Here is a 20040-nt window from a genome sequence, read left to right on the forward strand (position 1 = left end):
TTTTAAAATCAGATATACATGTCATATTAGTTTAAATTATTTAAAAGTACACATTTAGCCCTGCAAAAACTTGTTATCCTATTAAAATAATTAATCTAGTGGTTGAGCATTTAGCCATGCAGCTTCGACTCTCTCACCTCCCCACAAAGTTCAAGAAGCCCAAACTCAAGGCTATCCCCTCTCTCAAAAACTCAACAGGTACTGTACTACATGTTATCTCCCAACTGACATCAATTCTATATTTGAGGAATTTAACAGCCAACTATATAACTCCCCCAGCTCTTCTCCCTCTGCTTCTTCCTCATCCACATCATTACCAGACTATCTAACCTCCTGCTCACTCCCTGAGATTGACTCATCCATCTCTTCTTCACTTTGTCGCCCCATCACTCCTGAAGAGATCACAGCTGCACTTAAGTCCCAAAAACCCTCTAAGGCTTCAGGCCCTGACGGATTTACCTTTTCCTACTATAAAACTTTCCAACACACTCTCATTCCCAATCTTTCCTCTACCTTTAACCGAATCCTAGATGGTGAATATTTTCGGTACTTATGTATTTTCACGGCGGCAGTTACATAGTTAGCGTAGCATCCCTGTCAGAATCAGCATAGTGTTCCCGCAGCCAGCGTAGTCAGTGTCCCTGTCAGAATCAGCGTAGTGTTCCCGCAGCTCGCTTAAGTAGCGTAGTCAGGCAGGCATCCCTGTCAGTATCAGCTTTGTGTTCCCACCCGTTCGCTAGCTAGCTGGAGCTTATGTAGTTAGCTTAGTCAGCCAGTGTTACACAGTTAGCACTTATTACATTGTGTGGGAACAATTGAGCATTTTAACCTACCTGACAGACCCCCACTATCCACGCCAGCCCGAAGCGCGTCGAGCGTAGCGAGCCCCGCGAGGGGACTCGGTACGCATCCTTCCGTCTTGTTCATACCCCCACTATCCATGTCAGCGTGGAGTTGATTTTATAAAGTGTGACGAGCGCAGCGAGTCACCGAGCCCGGAGCGTGGCGAGTGCACGTGGAATACACGCCTAGTAAGCTGAGTCTGCTCGCCACATGTATAGTAGGGGTATGAACAAGTCGAGAGGACGCGTACCGCGTCTGCTCGCCATGAAATAGCATATAGAGATTCAACAAGAAAATTCTATGGAACAATTCGGTACAGTCTATCTAATAATTGACAAGAATGATAATTATAAGATGTAAAACCTGAAAATAAATAAACCCCTACAGCTGGCTAGAAAACACATAACAATGCAAAGTCTTATCAACAAATGATTTAATAAAGTATATTACAATGCAATGTCATGGAAGTCAGGCATTTGGTGAGGTGTGGGTTAGCCATCAAATAAACTGTGGTATGAATTGAGTTACTGTAGCTGTACTTAATTGCAATGGGCTAATTGATTGTCCAGAGCTATTCAATTACAGTCTGCGCCTGCCTGCAGGCTGCACTTAACTGAGATTTCTCTTCAAGCCTGATTTACCGCATGGACTTTAATTACTTGGCTGAATATATCCGTCCGTGTGTACCCAGTAATTATGGATAGAGGGTGTTCCAATGTATAGATAGACTGTCAATGGGTCAAAACCCTATATGCAACATGCATCAGGTCAGCATGTTCAAAATGCCTGTCTAATTACGGTAGATCTTCTATACCACACTCGGAAAGCTAAACATTTCTTGAAATGTTTGTGTACACATGTACATATATCATAATTTTGTCTATATTTTTTAATTTTTTATATTTGTTTACTAAGCACTATGGGGTTTATTTACTAAGACGGTAGTTCTAAAGAAGATGGGATGTTGTTATGAGCAACCAATCAGATTCTATTATATTCTAGAAGTTTGCAAACTAAATAAGAAGTAGAATCTGATTGGATGTTTTGGGCAACACCCCATCTTCAATTGAATAAATTTTAATTTTAATAAATAAACCCCTATAAACTATAAAATGAATTCATTTCAAATGCTTTGCTAGAATTGTCAATTTCAAATACAATTTAAAAATGTTAAATCTGTAACAACTGTAACAAGTATTTAGCCAAGAGCTATAGACTTACTGCTAATTGACGGATGATGTCTTGAATATCGAGGTGGCCATGTTTTTCAGCTATTGTAGCAGGATCATCTCCATATTTATTGGGAAGCTGGCAAATAGAATCTGCAACTGGGCTTTGCATTAGTGTACGTGTCACCTCTTTAAGTCCAAGTTTCGCTGCACAATGCAGTAAGGTAGGTATTTCTTCCAAACTGGTGTCTAAAATGGAATGCCAAATAATCAAAACAATTAAGCTCTGTTTACAAAATACATTCATTGAATGTTTCATGCATTTTAATCAACAAATCCTTCAAATTCCGAGTTTGTATTTAGAGTTCCCTAAATCTTATATACAGATACACCAATAGCCCGTAACCAGAGGTGTTACTTGGAGTGTTTGGGGGGTGCGGTCTTCACCAGATGTCATCCTCAGAGGTGGTGGCAAGGAAATGCCAGCGCCTTCTCGATGACTCAGAGCCAGGTGCAACATGTGACAATATCGTGCAGTACCCAGCTCCTGTGACTGAGGAGGAGCCAGCACTGCAGGGAGAGTATCTGGAGGCTGACCAACATCTCTGGAAATGCTGGGCAAGCCTTCTAGTGATGGAAACAGGGGTGTGTAACATGGCCACAACCCCTCCCACAAGGCCACACCCCTTTTCAGTTGCAGTCCAGGTGGGACTATTTGGAGTACCGGGTGTCACCCACTTCAGTGACACCACAGTCCATATTTATGGTGTTCATGGACTATGCTTTATATTTTATTTAACAAATGTGAAAGTGTATCATGTTGTTTTTCAGACTATGAAAAGGAAGTATGAAACTAATTGTTAAACTCCTCAATTCCCTTTGTAATAATAACAAACACATTTATTTCATATTTAATTACTTCCGCAGAGAGTTTAGATCCACCAGTGAGTACTTACACTGTGTTGTCTCAGCCCCCCACTACCAACATCAGGAGATACTGTAAGTTAGAAAAGGGTTCATGTATCGCTTCGTGCATTTAAAGATTACGGTTTTTAATATGAAGTTAATATGAATACATTAGTGTGCAATGAAAACGCAAATGTAAAAACAAAGGATATTAGCTTACAAAAGCATCAAGAATACCAGAAAAAACTGAACTCTTCTACATATTCTATATTGTCCCTGTGTTTATAACAAGCAGTGAACACATACAATATATTGTATGAGAGAATATAAAGCTACTGCATGTAGAATCCTATAATGTGACTCAGTAATCAAAATCAGAATAAATGATTCTCTTGTATGCAGATTTCATTTTATCTGTTATTACGGATGCAAAAGTCCACCCTTGGGCACAGTGGCGTAAGTTCGTTCCAGATGCCCGGAGGCAAGATATACATTGGTGCCCCCCCCCCCCCCCCCACACACACACACACACACACACATATACACAAAACAACCCAATAAAACCTTATATAAAATATATATTTCTGTTAATAAATATAGATAGATAACACATATATTTCTCAGAACTCAGCCACAGAAGCAATATTGTTGGCTTTTAAATAACTGATTTATACTTGCATGGGGAGGAGAGGTGCCCCCTTGGGAGCAGGAGCCCAGCGGCAGATGACTCCATTGCCTCCCAGAGTTCTGCCTCTGCTTGGGCAAGAATAACCATGTTACATGCATGTATTATAAGTGATGGTTAAAAGGAGAGAAGCATCATCAATATCAGTATTATGTTACTGCTGTAGCTTGTATTGTAGGAAAATATGAATAAAAAAAGATGACAAAATAAGACTTGGTATTAGGTGATACAAATTCCAGAATGCTGCTTGTCCCTAAATAAACATAAATAATAACATTCTAGGAGAGACACTCTATCTAGATGCACAAAAAAACTATTCTGATGCAGCACCACAGCAGGTCACTGATGCATCCATGGCTGGTCCTATTATCTGGTTCCAACCCAGCTCAAGTTCTTGGCTTCTCTGGTGTCTGCCAGCTGCCTTGCTGCACAAGTTCAAACCAAAGATCTCTCTACAGGACCATCCATTATCTACCCTTGACCACTACGATCACAGCTGGGTCCTGAAAATCCACATTTGCAGTGGCGGATTCAGGGGGGGGGGGCACCCGGGCACGTGCCCCCCCTGTCATTTATTTTGTAGCTGAGGACCAGGGCTTTCCAACGACCCCAGCCCCGTGTCTCTAGCCCCCCGGGAACCGGAGATATTGCCTGGCAAACCTGTAACGTTTTTTCCCCATAGAATAATATGGGACCCGTCAATTCCGACCCCCACCCGGTTCGAACGGCTGCCAGTTCCCGCCCTGGCATCACAGAAGCTTGGTTGATTTCATTCAATTTTAAGTCGCTGGGCCTTCAATATGATACCAGGCTGGTCCAAATCGGTCAATCGGTTCCAGAGAGATTGCGTGTAAACCGATTTTTTTATTTTTGAAATGTAATTTCATGGCTGTTTTTGAGGGCAGATTACTCTGGAACCAGTTTCACTGGACCAAAAAAATTCAAAGCCCACTCAAAAGTTCTTCAATATAATACTTGTCTCATTTAAATGGGTCAGTTGGTTCCGAAGATATAGCCGGTTAAATTAGATAACTGGTTAAAGAGGGGAGGGGTGGTTTTCTCTACCCCTCACACCAGAAAATGCAGGGACTAGGCTGGTGTAAAAGGGGCCAACCTGGGAATACATTTTCTGGTGTGAAAGGGGTATTATTTCAAATAGTCAGGACCTGCAGTGCTCTGAATACAGCCAGGCTCTGCCACTGTCAGTGGCTATCACTTCTGCCTGGCGGTGGCTGTCCCCCATTTACCACGAGCATGTATTCCCCCTTGGCAATGAGCATGTAATCCCACATGGCAACGAGCATGGAACCTCTGGCAATGAGCATGGAACCCTTGGCAATGAGCATGTAGAGAAGCAGCACTTATGTAGCATAATTTTTAATAGGCATTATGGTGTTTGGCATAACACATAATGGACATAATGGCGTGTAACTTAACGTGTAATGGACATTATGGTGTAAATGTTTCATGCGCGCCTTTGGTGGACAATGTCCCTGTTTATGAAGTGTATTGTGAATTTTGGCTTAATCTGTGTGACATTATGTGAATTCTGGCTCAATTTATGTGGCATTATGTGAATTCTGGCTCAATTTATGTGGCATTATGTGAATTTTGTCTCAATTCATGTGGCATTATGAGAATTTTGACTCAATCCGTGTGGCATTATGTGAATTTTTTCCCAATCCGTGTGTCATTATGTGAATTTTGGCTCAATCCGTGTGGCATTATGTGAATTTTGGCTCAATCCGTGTGGCATTATGTGAATTTTGACACAATCCATTTGGCATTATGTGAATTTTGGCTCAATCCATGTGTGTTGTTATGTAAATTTTGGCTCAATCCATGTGGCATTATGTGAATTTTGACACAATCCATGTGGCATTATTTGAATTTTGGCTCAATCCATGTGGCATTATGTCAATTTTGGCTCATTCCATTTGGTACCATGTGTAAGGGGCAAGTATAATGGGGTCTAGTATTTTGTTGCATAATGTGTAGAAGTTGTATATGGTGTTGACACGCCCCCTGTTGAGTGGCCACACACCCTTTTCCGGAGCGCGCCTTTGGCGCGCGCACAACTACATCCATCACTTTTGTCGCCATGGTGGGCCTGCGTACTTTAAATGCCAGGGCCCATTTTTAATTCCATTCCCACCCTCTCCTGACGCTCTCTTAGCATGTACACTGGCACCACTAATACCGCCCCTCCCCCACCCAAACCCTTTTTTATCATGGTGCCCCCCCTGTCATTTTATCCTGGATCCGCCCCTGCACATTTGTGGCAGCTACACTTACTATGATCACAAGATGGACAGTTACAGTATGGCTGTTTTCAAAAACTTGATACAGCAGTGTTTGATAGACTTTGGGGGAAATTTCTTTTTTGACATGGGATGTTGCTATGGGCAACTAATCAGATACAGGTCGGGTATCCCGTATCCGGGCATCCCGTATCCGAATTATTCCAAAAACCGTGTTTTTTTTGAATAATTAAAAAAAAAATCCCCCCCCTAACCCTCTTTTAATACTTACCAAGTCCTCCGGCTTCCACGGCAGGCCTTCAGCATCCTCTCCGGTGTCTCCAGCGGTCCCAGGAGTGCTTTGCGCGAGTGCGCGCGCGCGCCGGTGACGTCACCGGTGCGCCTGGGAACTTGCGCAAAGCACTCCTGGGACCGCTGGAGACGCCGGAGACGGTGCTGGTGGCCTGCCGTGGACACCGGAGAACTCCATGGACGCCGAGGGACCATCGGGGACCCACCAGGGGCAGGTAAATATGGCTGAAAAAAAATTATTCCAAAAAACGGAATATTCCCTTATCCGGAATGCTCGTGGTCCCGAGCATTTCGGATAAGGGATACTCAACCTGTACTATTATCTTCTAGAAGGTGCTAAATAAATAAGTAGATTCTGATTAGTTGCCCATAGCAACATCCCATGTGAAATAGAACTATGACACTTTTAGGATGTTGTAGACTTCTATTACTTTATTGTTTTCACTGGTTTTTACTAACTCCATGGTGAAATGAGCCTCATTTTATGGTGGATACCCTATATCAATCACACATTTATGTCCAAACTAGGCAAAATCTGAAAACTTACTGAACTTGCAGAATTGGTTTATTTATCTCTAGTTTTACACAATGGCCCTTATTTAGATCTGATCGCAGTACAAATTTGTTCTCAAAATGGGCAATACCATGTGCACTGCAGGTGGGGCAGATGTAACATGTGAAGAGAGAGTTAAATTTGGGTGGGGTGTGTTGAAACTGAAATCTAAATTGCAGTGTAAACATAATGCAGCCAGTATTTACCCTGCATAGAATCAAAATAACTTACACAAACCGAACTCTCTCTGCACATGTTACATCTGCCCCTACTGCAGTGCACATGGTTTTGCCCATTTTGAGAATAAATTTGTACTGCGATCCGATCTGAATAAGGGCCAATTTACATTTTCAAACTTCAGAGTCCTCTGAATAAATGTAACATGCAAATACAATACAATTTACAAATATGCCACGCTTTAGTGTTTATTGTATTATCAGCATAAACTATTTAACAGATTGTAAATAAAACAAACTGTGCACAATTACATTCCGATATTACGTGATTTATTTTAAGGTAACATCCCAGTGATCGATAACACAGAGAATGTTAATTAAGCAGAAGCAATCAGACCAAAAGCCACTTAAAATTCCTAAGCCGACAATTTCTTGACAGATTAAGAATTGCTACATTTCAGAATTTTTTTTCCCCTGGAATAATCAATAGTCACTGTGATCGTTACAATATTGTCAGAGCAGACTTAGGGCACTGTTTCTGTTGTTTCTCAGATGGCCTTGGAGATTACACTTGCTGCTTGCATCGCTAGGATACGACCTGACAATGCAAGTACTAAAACCTACAATATGACTGGGAGCAAAACTGTTGCATATTTATGACTAGAATATAGAGAATATTTTTATTGGAGTCTTAAGAGTTATACTTTTGTTTACTCTGCAGTTATATTACAGTGCATATATAGTAGCTGTCAAATGATTGTGCCTCTAACCAACGCAAGGATATAATACAAGGAAATAGTGGAGCAAAAGATTATTTAGCAAGATAGCATTAGATTATAAATATATGCTTCTTAGATGATTATTGCAAGCATCTATGCTTTGAGTAAGACCTCTTTCAAATGTAATGTCTTCATGCAATGTTTCTTAAACAAAGTAGCATAAATTCATACCAGTTTCCCAGAGGCTAGATAAATATTGGTGCCCCCCCCCCCCCCCCCCACGCACGTGTAACTCCCACGGACGGCTAGGGGTTATTTCGGCCAGGGGGTTGGTAGACAATAAACGAATGCAGGCTTGAGAGCGCAGATGCAATTGAACAGGGGTGATTTTATTCTCACTTTCTAACAATAAGAAATATTACGACCTCTGGTGAACCAATTTCTGTACCCACCAGGTCAATGGTACAAGATACGGGAATAAACAGGGAACTCTCAACATACCATACATAATATATTAACAGTACTCGCCTTAGAGCCAGTAAATCTAATTTTTAACAATATCAGTGCAGTTACTGTGTGGAAACAAATCAATACTGGTTCTAACAGACTTTGCCATACGTCAACTCAAGACTAACTGGTACCGGTACCCCATTATTATCCAAGACCCGAGTTTTAGGATTCGGCCTGTGTACAGGAACCAATGTACAGTTCCCGGGGGGGGTGTCCCTATGGGGCAACCCGGCCTTCCTACGGATAAGTAGCTGGAGGGTCATTCTTGAACTCTGGCCTTCCTACGGATAAGTAGCCGGAGGGTCACTCTTGAACTCTGGCCTTCCTACGGATAAGTAGCCGGAGGGTCACTCTTGAACTCTGGCCTTCCTACGGATCAGTAGCCCGAGTTAGCCGGTTGGGGCTGACTGGGGTGGGGATCTCCCTCTACGGGCGGTAAACCGCTGCAACCTAGTTTGGCCCTGGCTAAGTGCCAGTGTCTATATTTCTGGGCTGAAAGGGCCTGTCTGTCAGGGGGGGCAATGGGAGGGTAGGTGCTCCCTCGTCACCGTGGGGGCTGAGATGAGGAATTACTACGGCTGCCTTACAATTGCTTGCTGCACTGGGCACACTAGGGTCGCTTCAGCCTGCCTGACAAGTGCTGGGCTGCACTGGGTACACGGGATTCACTTCAGCCTGCATGACAAGTGCTAGGCTGCACATTTACAGGGGGTCACTTCACACTTATGGCCACCAGGGCCGGACTCACTGTTGCGGTGTCCCAGAATGGAGGAAGTCTCCATTCATCACCAGGGTGCACTGGCTGGGTGGATGTCGCTGTCACCGCCGCTGCCCGGTCCGTCACCCGGCTCTGCTGTCTGGGAGGTAGTGGGGACACCCACTGCCCTCTCTCCCCTCGCGCTGCTCTATGCGGCTGGGCACCTGAACGTGCTTCTGCTGTCCGTTCCTGCACCCCCACTGTTACAGGTGCGGCGGGCATTCCCGTCGTCACCGCCGACTCTCTCCTTTCGGTCCACACCTCTGCTCCGCTTCCTGGGGACCTCTTATCCCATCACTCCCGGCCTCTCTTCCTGCTGTCCGGTCCACCAATACCCGCCAGGCTTCCTCTCTCCTCCCCGAGTGAGTCCTGCCTCCTTCCTTCCGGTGTCCGTAGTCATGGGGAATTTAATTAACCCACTCTCTGTGGTGGAGCCAGCGCTGAGTGCACTGACTAGTGGGATGCGCTGCAGGGTGCCACACACGCACGTGCGCACACACATACACATACAGCAACTTATATAAATATATGTATGCATGTGTGTTTGTATGTATGTATGTATGTATGTTATAGATATTGTATTTAAAAAAAAAGAGTGTGACATTTATGGTCCTGCTAGGAGGGGGAATCAGCCACAAAAGTGATATTGAAGGCTTTCAATTAACTGATTCAAACTTGCATGGTGCAAAGTAAAAGTGAGAGAGCAATATAATGTAAACATACATTGGTTTAGATACACAGAATTATTAGAGTGCGCTACTATAGAAAATACCACCCCCTTTTCAGGTTAAAACCTCATAGGCATAGAGGAATTTGCATTTTTATTTGCATTAGAATCATAAACACAGTAACATAAAACAATGTGCAGGTATTGTTTCCAATGTGGTATAATAGATGCTTGATAACCCCTTACATTACATTGGTTTAGAGCAGAGTTTTTCAACCACTCTGCCACAGCACACTAGGCCTTGAGCTTTCTCAAGTGTGCCCCCAGATCTGGAGATGTCCAAACCAGTTTACAGCCACCACCAGTTCAACAGTTATTTACTGGTCTCTTCTTTTCATGTAAAGGGCCAATGTATTTTTATTTTTGTTACCTGTGGGGACCAGTGGGGTTGTTTTATAAATGGGGGCCAATAGGATTTTTTTTTTCCTGTGGGGGCCAATGTGTTTTGCCCTGTGGGGATCTCATGGTGTGCCTCGGTAGTGGTATCCTGGGGTCTTCCAAGCACGGCAGCACATGCATGGGGACCTCAGCAGCGGTGTCCTAGCGTACTCCTGGCGTCCTCCAAGTGCAGTTGTGCATGTGCATGGACCTTGGCTGCTGCGTCCTGGCGTGAAAATGTGCTCTGCTTCCCTCTTCTGTTCTGAGAGCTGCAGGGTGACGTGATGTACGCATTAACGCGTTAAAAATATTATCAGCATTAATGTGATAATAATGTGTTAATCTGCCCACTACTAGTTTTTACATATCGATGGTCATCCATTTTCTTTGATTGTTTGGCCTGTAGGCCAATCAAAATATGGGTGGTGTCAGGGCCGGAGCTATGCTCTGTGTCTAGGACCCTTGGGGAAAAAAGCTAAAAAAACCTATTCATTTAAGCTTGACATCGAACCATTTAAGCTGGTTCTCCCCCATCGATGGCAAAACTATTCAACATTGCCCATAAATCATCAATGATTTCTAATGGTGGTCGATGGCCATCCCTACAGAGTGTGCGCTTGGTGATGCCTTTGCCCAGATGTACAGTGTTGTTCACTTGCAGTAGCCATTTCAAGCGATCGATTTAGCAGTTGCCACAAAAGTGAACAAAAATTAATTCCAGGCAAAATTACATGAATTGATTTCCTATCCACCCTATTTTCTCGATTTGGTCATTTTGTAAGAAATTCTCATAGAATGTGCAAGTAAATCAGTATTCTGAAGGTTTTGAGACATCCTACTTTTTCAGCGTTATTAAACAGTTAAAACTTGCTGGACTCTCGAAGGAAACTATGTCAAGAATTAAAGGCAACCCCCCTCCCCCCCCACTTGCTTTTTTACCACACTTATTAAATGATTTCCACACTTCTTATAAATTTATAGGCAAAGATTTACTGCAATACACTGCCGTATGCCAGTAACTGCTATATAAAGGTTACAGTGCAAGTAAAATTACCAAAAGTATATAGTTTATAACGTTTATACAAACAAAAGCACATATTTTTCTGGTTTACCATAAACCATAAAGGTTCATTAAGTCAAACCACAATTATGACCTAATTAACCTTTGCGGTTTGGGGTGAATCTCTGGATACCACCCACAGACTTCTATGGGGAAAACTCCCCATAGTACTGTATGGACTCCACTTGAGTGACAGCTTCTGAAATGCCCAATTTCATGGAAAGACAGATTTGACAAGAGACAGAAGATATTTGAAGATTGCCACAAAGAGCTATGTCTCTTAGATTTCTTCACATAGCCATCAATACTCCTCATTTCCCTCATGCCATCAGGCTTCCTACATGGCCATTAGGCCTCCACACATGCCTTTTGAACCTCCACATAGACGCATTACAGCTCATACAGTATACCCAATCCTCTCCGCAGACATCAGATATCCAACTACACTCAACCATATAAATGGCAATATGATCTTCTCACATACAGCTTAAATTGCCATGACCTCATTGACCTGAATTAGAAGAATATAGCGCAGCATATAACGATATGCCTGAGAACAGAGTGAAATGACCAGAAATCCCTGATACATGTCCCTTTAATGGAATCCAACGAGAATCCGACTCGAATGCCAGAAGATCGGATATTCTAAAATCAGAACTGCACCTCTAGCAGGTATAGCACTTGAAAAGTCCCATGGGGAAATTTAGTAAGCTAAATATGCATAAAATTGGCGTATTCATATTAAAAAATACTCCTATTTTATGCATATTCATATTTTTGGCATTTACTATGCCAAAAATACCGCAATTCCTATTCGTATTTATGACACATTCATATTCGTATTTACAAATATGAAAATATACAAGATCGAAATAATACGAATAGCAATCACCATTTAAAGAATGCGGCTTGCTGGGACTCATAGTTCCATAGCAGAACCCAATAGTTTTTTTATTTTTACACATTTATCAGCCCGGTGGCCACAGCCCAGGGCCACTGGGGACAGCCCCAGGCTTCAGTCTGGGCAGTTAATTCTGTAGCGGTGTCCCTTCAATGGGGGGGTCCCCACTTCCCCAGGACCCGTTCACAGGCTGACTGGTCAGTGGGTAATGTTTTGGCTGCGGGATCTTATATAATTTGTGTCCCCCTGCTGTGGCATTACCCTGCTAGCTGGTTCACAAAATATGAGGGACCCCTACTCGTTTTGTCCCCTATTTTTTGGGAACCAGAACCGGCCCTTGGGCCTGGTGCTGGTATTAAAAAATACAGGGAACCCCTATTTAAATTGTTCCCTGATTTTTTTAAACCAGGACTGGCTCTTTGAGCCCTGGATTGGTTATGCGCGTGGGGGGGGCGACTCATATTTGTATTTAGAGGCCATATATATGGGCGATAAATATGAATTCGTATCGGCAGAATACGTCTGGCTACCCCACCGGCCGGATACGAATTAGTACATAGGGCAGCTTAGTAAATCTGCCCTCTTTACTAATCATATTTCTTTAAAAATAGGGCCTTAGCCAGTCTTATTGATTCTTATTTGTATTCTTAGTAAATCCCCCCCCCCCCACCCGTGTTTTACTAAATTGTGTTAAAGCACATCTACAATTATAGCTAAAACTATGTTAAACCTGTAAAGTTGTAGTATTAAGGGATGACATGCTTCAAAATGCACATAGTAATATAAAGCAGTAATTAGGAATCAAGAAAATGAGAGAATGGTAAATGGTTAATATGCAAACTTACTTATTAATGGGTTAAATCCACCTTCTCTAGTCTCGTGCACATGTTCATAGATTTTTGCTTATCACTATTCACATCCAACACATGTACTTTGCTTATTATATAACGAGTATACAGAGAAGCAAATGCCCCCACTGTTTTCCCTTCATGAATGGACAGTATTTACATTGTTAGTCAGATTCTAACACTATGATTACACTTAATTACTACTGTTGACCCTGGAAACCTATGTATTTTGCATAAGCAGGGGAAACTAAACATATGTTGAGATGCTATTTTCAGCATACTATTCATAGCAGTGCTTTCCCAACCATTTAATGCTACTAACTTCTGAGCCAATTCATTACACAACGCATTTGGATAGAAACACTGTGTGCCTCCAGCTACAATTTCACAGCCTTCCACTGAGCCATTACTCTGAGTTTTTCATCAAACAGCAGTTTGACCTCATTTAGAGTTCTTTGTAACTTTCTGTGTTTTTATCTGTTGTAAGACACGCATGAGCGACCTTTTAGAATGCGTATACGTGTAGCTCTGCAATAACCTTAATAGTACAATAGTGGGAATAACACACGAGTGGCACTAATAAGTAGGGGTGTGCACTGGGCACTTTTCCTGTTTCGTGTTTTGGGTCTGTATCTCTGGCCATGTTTTGGATCTGGAACTGTTCTAAAACACCACCATTTTTGTGTTTCGTGTTTCTTGGTTTGGATCGAAATATTTTTTGAAGAAAACATAAAACCTCTAAAATCGCAGAAATGTTCCTCTTAAGCTATAATTTCCACTCATTTCCAGTCAATCCTGTACACCTCACACCTCATAATGTTGTTTTTCGGCCAAAAGGTTGCACCAAGGTAGCTGAATGACTATGCTAAGTGACACAAGTGGGCGGCACAAACACGTGGCCCATCTAGGAGTGGCACTGCAGCGGCAGAGAGGATGACATATTGAAAAACTAGGCCTCGAAGAGCACATAATGCCCCCCAAAAAAAAAGAGGTGCAAGATGGAATTGTCCTTGGACTCTCCCACCCACCCTTATGTTGAGTAAATAGGACATGCACTCTGTATTTAACAATCCACTCATTTCAGCGACAGGGTCTGCCACACGACTGTGGCTGAAATGATTGGTTTGTGTGCCCCCCCCCCCCCTCCCCACAAAAAAAAAAAACAATTCATCTCTCCCTGTACAAACCAGCTCTACAGAGGCAAGATGTTGTCCTAATCCTTGTCCTCTGATTCCTCACCCACTTAAGTGTGTACATCATCATAGATTATCAATTTGTCCCCTCTGGACTACACAATCACAGTTCCCTCTGTAGTCTCTGGAGGCAATTGTTGGTCTTCATTGTAGAATTGCTAATTCATTTTGATGAACATCATCTTTTCCACATTTTGTGGAAGCAAATCTACATCACCCAGGGGCGGATTGGGAATTAAAAGCAGCCCGGGAAATAGCTTGAAACAGCCCTAAATATGGGGGGGGGGGGGGTTGGGAGGCGTGGCCTATCGATATGGGGTGTGGCCTATTTCAACGAGGCCACGCACAATTTTTGCCGCTATGGGGGGGCATGGCTAGTGGCTCTCTGAGCTGCTGGCTATGCACCCAGCCCCTCAGGCTGCAGAATAGGCGCATGCGTGCAGGGTCTATTCTGGAGCATGTGGGGCTGGGGAGATAGAGACAGGGGGGGTGACAGGGGGGTCTCCCAACTGTCTCCCCCCCCCCGCGCGCCGTGGGACACTGAGTATGGGCCACCTCCCTTTAACACATTATGCGCCATAACAAGAGGGCCCTTTTTTCTATCGAAAAACCTGTACACCTTATGCCACACAGTATGAGCCAATATTCACATTATGACACATGGAATGATCCAAAATTCACAAAATGCCACACAGAATGCGTTAAAAAAAAGCTAAAGTTCACATTATGCAACGGAATGAGAAGACACAGGGTGAGAGGGGTTGGTAATGAAGGGTGAGAAGGGGGTGACGAAGGGTGAGAGTAGAGTGGCAGGGTGGAGGAGGATGCAGGGAGGGTCGGAGGCGGGACAGAGAACGAAGTGATGGAGGATTTACACAGGGTGGCACAGGACGCAGAGTGTGAGGGGGGCATGGTGGCACAGGATGCAGGGTAGGAGGGGGAATGAAGAGTGGCAGAGGATGCAGGGAGGGGAGTCACAAAGTTGTGGAGGATGCAGGTAGGGTAGACAGTGATGCCCATTATACATATGCCACATACCATGATGGCCATTATACATATGCCACACAACATGATGCCCTTTATACATATGCCCCACACCGATGCCCATTATACATATGCCACACACCATGATGCCCATTATACATATGCCTCACACCGTGATGCCAATTATACATATACCACACACCGTGATGCCCATTATACATATGCCACAAACCGTGATGCCAATTATACATATACCACCCACCATAATGCTCCATTATAATATGCTGCACACCCTGATGCCATTATACATATGCCCCACACCGTGATGCCCATTATACGTATGCCGCACACTGTGATGCCCATTATAAGTATGCCGCACACAGTGATGCTCCATTATACATATGGCACACACCGTGATGCCCATTATACATATGCCACACACCATAATGCCCATTATACATATGCCACAAACCGTGATGCCAAGTATACATATACCACCCACCATAATGCTCCATTATAATATGCTCCACACCGTGATGCCCATTATACATATGCCGCACACCGTGATGCCCATTATATATATGCCACACACCGTGATGCCCATTATACATACGCCACACACCGTGATGCCCATTATACATACGCCACACACCGTGATGCCCATTATACATACGCCGCACACCGTGATGCCCATTATACATACGCCACACACCGTGATGCCCATTATACATACGCCACACACCGTGATGCCCATTATACATACACCACACACCGTGATGCCCATTATACATACGCCCCACACCGTGATGCCCATTATACATACGCCACACACCGTGATGCCCATTATACATACGCCACACACCGTGATGCCCATTATACATACGCCACACACCGTGATGCCCATTATACATACGCCACACACCGTGATGCCCATTATACATACGCCACACACCGTGATGCCCATTATACATACGCCACACACCGTGATGCCCATTATACATACGCCACACACCGTGATGCCCATTATACATATGCCACACACCGTGATGCCCATTATACATACGCCACACACCGTGATGCCCATTATACATATGCCACACACCGTGATGCCCATTATACATATGCCACACACCGTGATGCCCATTATACATACGCCACACACCGTGATGCCCATTATACATACGCCACACACACCGTGATGCCCATTATACATATGCCACACACCATGATGCCCATTATACATATGCCTCACACCGTGATGCCAATTATACATATGCCCCACACCGTGATGCCCATTATACGTATGCCGCACACTGTGATGCCCATTATACATATGCCACACACCGTGATGCCCATTATACATATGCCACACACCGTGATGCCCATTATACATATGCCACACACCGTGATGCCCATTATACGTATGCCGCACACAATGATGCCCATTATACGTATGCCGCACACAGTGATGCTCCATTATACATATGCCACACACCGTGATGCCCATTATACATATGCCACACACCGTGATGCTCCATTATACATATGCCACACACCGTGATGCCCATTATACGTATGTCGCACACAATGATGCCCATTATACGTATGCCGCACACAGTGATGCTCCATTATACATATGGCACACACCGTGATGCCCATTATACGTATGCTGCACACCGTGATGCCATTATACGTATGGCACACACCGTGATGCCCATTATACATATGCCGCACACCGTGATGCCCATTACACGTATGCCACACACCATGATGCCATTAAACATATGACGCACACTGACACTTTTTCGCATAATTTTCCTGGCTGGGGTGGAAAAGCAACCAAAGTAGTTGTTGGACTCAGGACAATTCTTGAGATATATATATATATATATATATATATATATATATATATATATATATATATATATATATATATATATATATATATATAAATATATAGGATTGCCTTCCCAGAGCAGATAACTGTGTTCCTATTCAAGGAAGAACCAGCACAGGACTGTGTCCTGTGCTGGTTCTTCCTTGAATAGGAACACAGTTCTCTGCTCTGGGAAGGCAATCCTATATCCCTTCAAAGACCGGGCACGGACATTTATTGGACTCTGTTAGCGTTGTGCGTACTATCTTTCTACTTATATAAATATATATATATATATATATATATATATACACATATATATATATATATACATATATATATATATATACATATATATATATACATACACTGAGACAGGCTGTATTATTTATTATTATTATGTGACCATCAGAAAAAAAGGCAGATGATCTTGCAGAGGCAGCAGAGCTGCCTGTCATTTTCTAGTATCTGTAACTTCTCCATGGCATAAAAGAATAAAAGAACATTTTAATGCAGGAGATGAGAGATCATGTTGAAATAGCAATAATTACCGCTGCCTGGCCTGGCTGCCTGCTCGGATGCTCGAGTCCTGCTCCGATGCTCGAGTCCTGCTCCTGCCGCCGCCGTCCCCGCCGGCGCCGCCTATCAGATCTCATCCAGCCCTGCGCGACGCGTTGCTGGGATGGATCACGTGGGGCAGCGCCAGCGCAGCCATCCTACGGACCGCGGGAGCAGCTGAGTGTGCCGACGCATGCGCACCAGCCCTCCCGCGGCCATTTTGGCTTTGGGTGGATGCGATGCTGGCCGCGGCCATCTTTAATCTGGGCACAGTGCCGCGGCCCAGCATCAGACGGAGACGCTAGCTGCTGCGGCCGGGGCAGGTAGTTAGGGTGGGCGCCGGGCGGCCACTTATGCTACAATATGTGCCGGCCCACCGAGAAACGGCCCGGTTTCCCGGTGGGCCAATCCGCCCCTGACATCACCTGCTGACCAGGATACCGGCTGCACTAAAAACTTTCAGAGTACACACTGGAGAGGGGACAACTTACGTAAAATAGAGCCAGTTTGTACGAGGAACTGCCTCTTTTTCCTGCCAGTACAGGTTCAGAGTGACATGCCTACATAGATGCTGTCACCAATGTAATCCTCCACCATTTTTTCGATGGTGACTGCATCATATGCAGCAACAGTAGACATGTCAGCTATTGTTGACAGATCCTTCAGTCCAGACCAAATGTTCAAACTCGCTCTTCCTGCCCTGCATCACTGCCAGTGGGTCGGGTAGGAAATTTAATTGTTTCCTCACAGCCACATGTGTGGGAGAAAATGAAGGAGAAGCTGTTGCTGTGTCATGGTCCGCTTCAGGTGACAATCTCCTGACCAGCAGGTCTTTGCACCACTGTAGACTTCTGACCGCTGGAAAAACAGACACAACATATGCTTTAAACCGAGGATAGAGCACGGTGGCCAAAATGCATTACTCTGACTGTAATAGACTGACCACCTCATATCCTGGCAAAGCATATGAAGCCCTACATACTTTTCATAATTGCCACGCTTTATCTACTCCTTCACTTTTTCTAGCTGCTTCTGCAACAGCCTGATCATCGGAATGACCTGACTCAAGCTGGACCTGACTCAAGTGTTGGAACTGACTTCAAGTGTGGCAAGTCCAAATGGCTGGAGAACCACAAATACCCCGGGAGAGTCTAAGTGGGAACTGGACTCTGGGTGATTCTTCGAGCTTATGCAGAGGGCGTGCAAATGGTTGAAGAAACCACCTCTTCCTGTAAAGTGATGGTAAGGTCAGGCATCACAACCACCAACACATTTGGACTCTACCTGTGTTTAAATTTTCAAGCGGGGGGGGGGGGGGGGGAGTCGGAGGGCTTCGATCGTTGTGTAGTTGAACCACTAGTCATGAACTTCGGCAAGGGCCTAAGCCGTTCCTTGCCACTCCGTGTTGTAAATGGCATATTAGTAAGCTTATGTTTCTCCTAATACAATTTACTTTTTTTTTTACATGCCCTCTACAATGATATTGAGCATTTGCCTTTTTCAGATGACATTGATGGCATTTCAACATCTACTGTATATCAAGACTAGTGGCAGCAGCTTTAGCACAAGGAGGAAGTGGTTCTTGTTTTTTCAATATTGTATCTTCCAAATTTTGGTTCATCATTATCTTTCTGGATTATCACTGGACTGGACTTTAACAGCAGTATCACTGCACTGGACTTTGACGGCAGTATCACTGGACTGGAATTATACCGCAGTATCACTGGGCTGGACTTTAACGGCAGGATCACTGGACTTTAATGGCAGTAAAACTGGACTTTAACTGCAGTACCACTGGACTGGATTTATGCAGCAGTATCACAGGACTTGAATTATACAGCAGTATCACTAGACTGGAATTTAATAGCAGTATCACTGGACTTGACTTCTGCAACAGTGTCACTGGACTGGAATTATACAGCAGTATCACTGGACTGGACTTTAATGACAGTATCAATGGACTTTAGCAACAGTATCACTGGGCTTTAACAGCAGTACCAATGGACTGGACTTTAACTGTAGTATCACTGGACTTAATGGCAGTACCACTTTATTAATGCAGCAGTATCACTGGACTGGAGTTACTGTATACTGCAGTACCACTGGACTTTAACAACAGTACTACTGGACTTTAACGGCAGTACCACTGGACTGGACCTATACAGCAGCACCAATGGATTTATGGCAACAAATGACATGAGCAGAGCAGCACAGGACTGTACTTATGCACCAGGTCACCACACCCACAGACTACAACAGCACCAGAGCACCAGAGACCCGTCCACTCAATTCCCTCTCCAATGCTGGATTGAAAAGATGGCGGCAATAACATGTGACTTATATTGAGTCTGGATCTCACGAGATCTGATGCAGGATGATGACTTTTTGCCACGTTCTGAGCTCCGAGTCTTGGCAGGAATACCCGGGCAATGCTTGGGTCCCGGCGTGGATTGGGGGTTCTCTACGGTGTTTGGATTCTCAAAATCCAAACCCACTCACCCCTACTAATAAGGGGCAAAGCTGCATAGTTCATGTGCTAGCCAAGTCTCCTACCTAAGGTACTGTGTAGTGAAGGCCCAGATTACCGTAATTCACGACCCAATCACTCATAGAGGATCTTGGTAATTGATATATAGTCACCATTC

At 44.0% G+C, this 20040-nt stretch overlaps 1 protein-coding gene across 2 annotated transcripts in view; it reads right to left on the reverse strand.

Moving 5' to 3' along the window:
- The window catches only part of BANK1 (B cell scaffold protein with ankyrin repeats 1), a 418472-nt gene that overhangs the window by 252528 nt on the left and 145904 nt on the right, over positions 1–20040 (reverse strand). For both annotated transcript variants that reach the window (XM_083179030.1, XM_083179029.1), the window contains exon 7: positions 2065–2261. In XM_083179030.1, coding sequence (XP_083035156.1) covers positions 2065–2261 — 197 coding nt within the window. The remainder of the gene's footprint in view (positions 1–2064; positions 2262–20040) is intronic.

The sequence above is a fragment of the Crinia signifera genome, chromosome 1, assembly GCF_055691185.1.
Source record: "Crinia signifera chromosome 1, ASM5569118v1, whole genome shotgun sequence".
NCBI classification, from domain to species: Eukaryota; Metazoa; Chordata; class Amphibia; order Anura; family Myobatrachidae; genus Crinia; species Crinia signifera.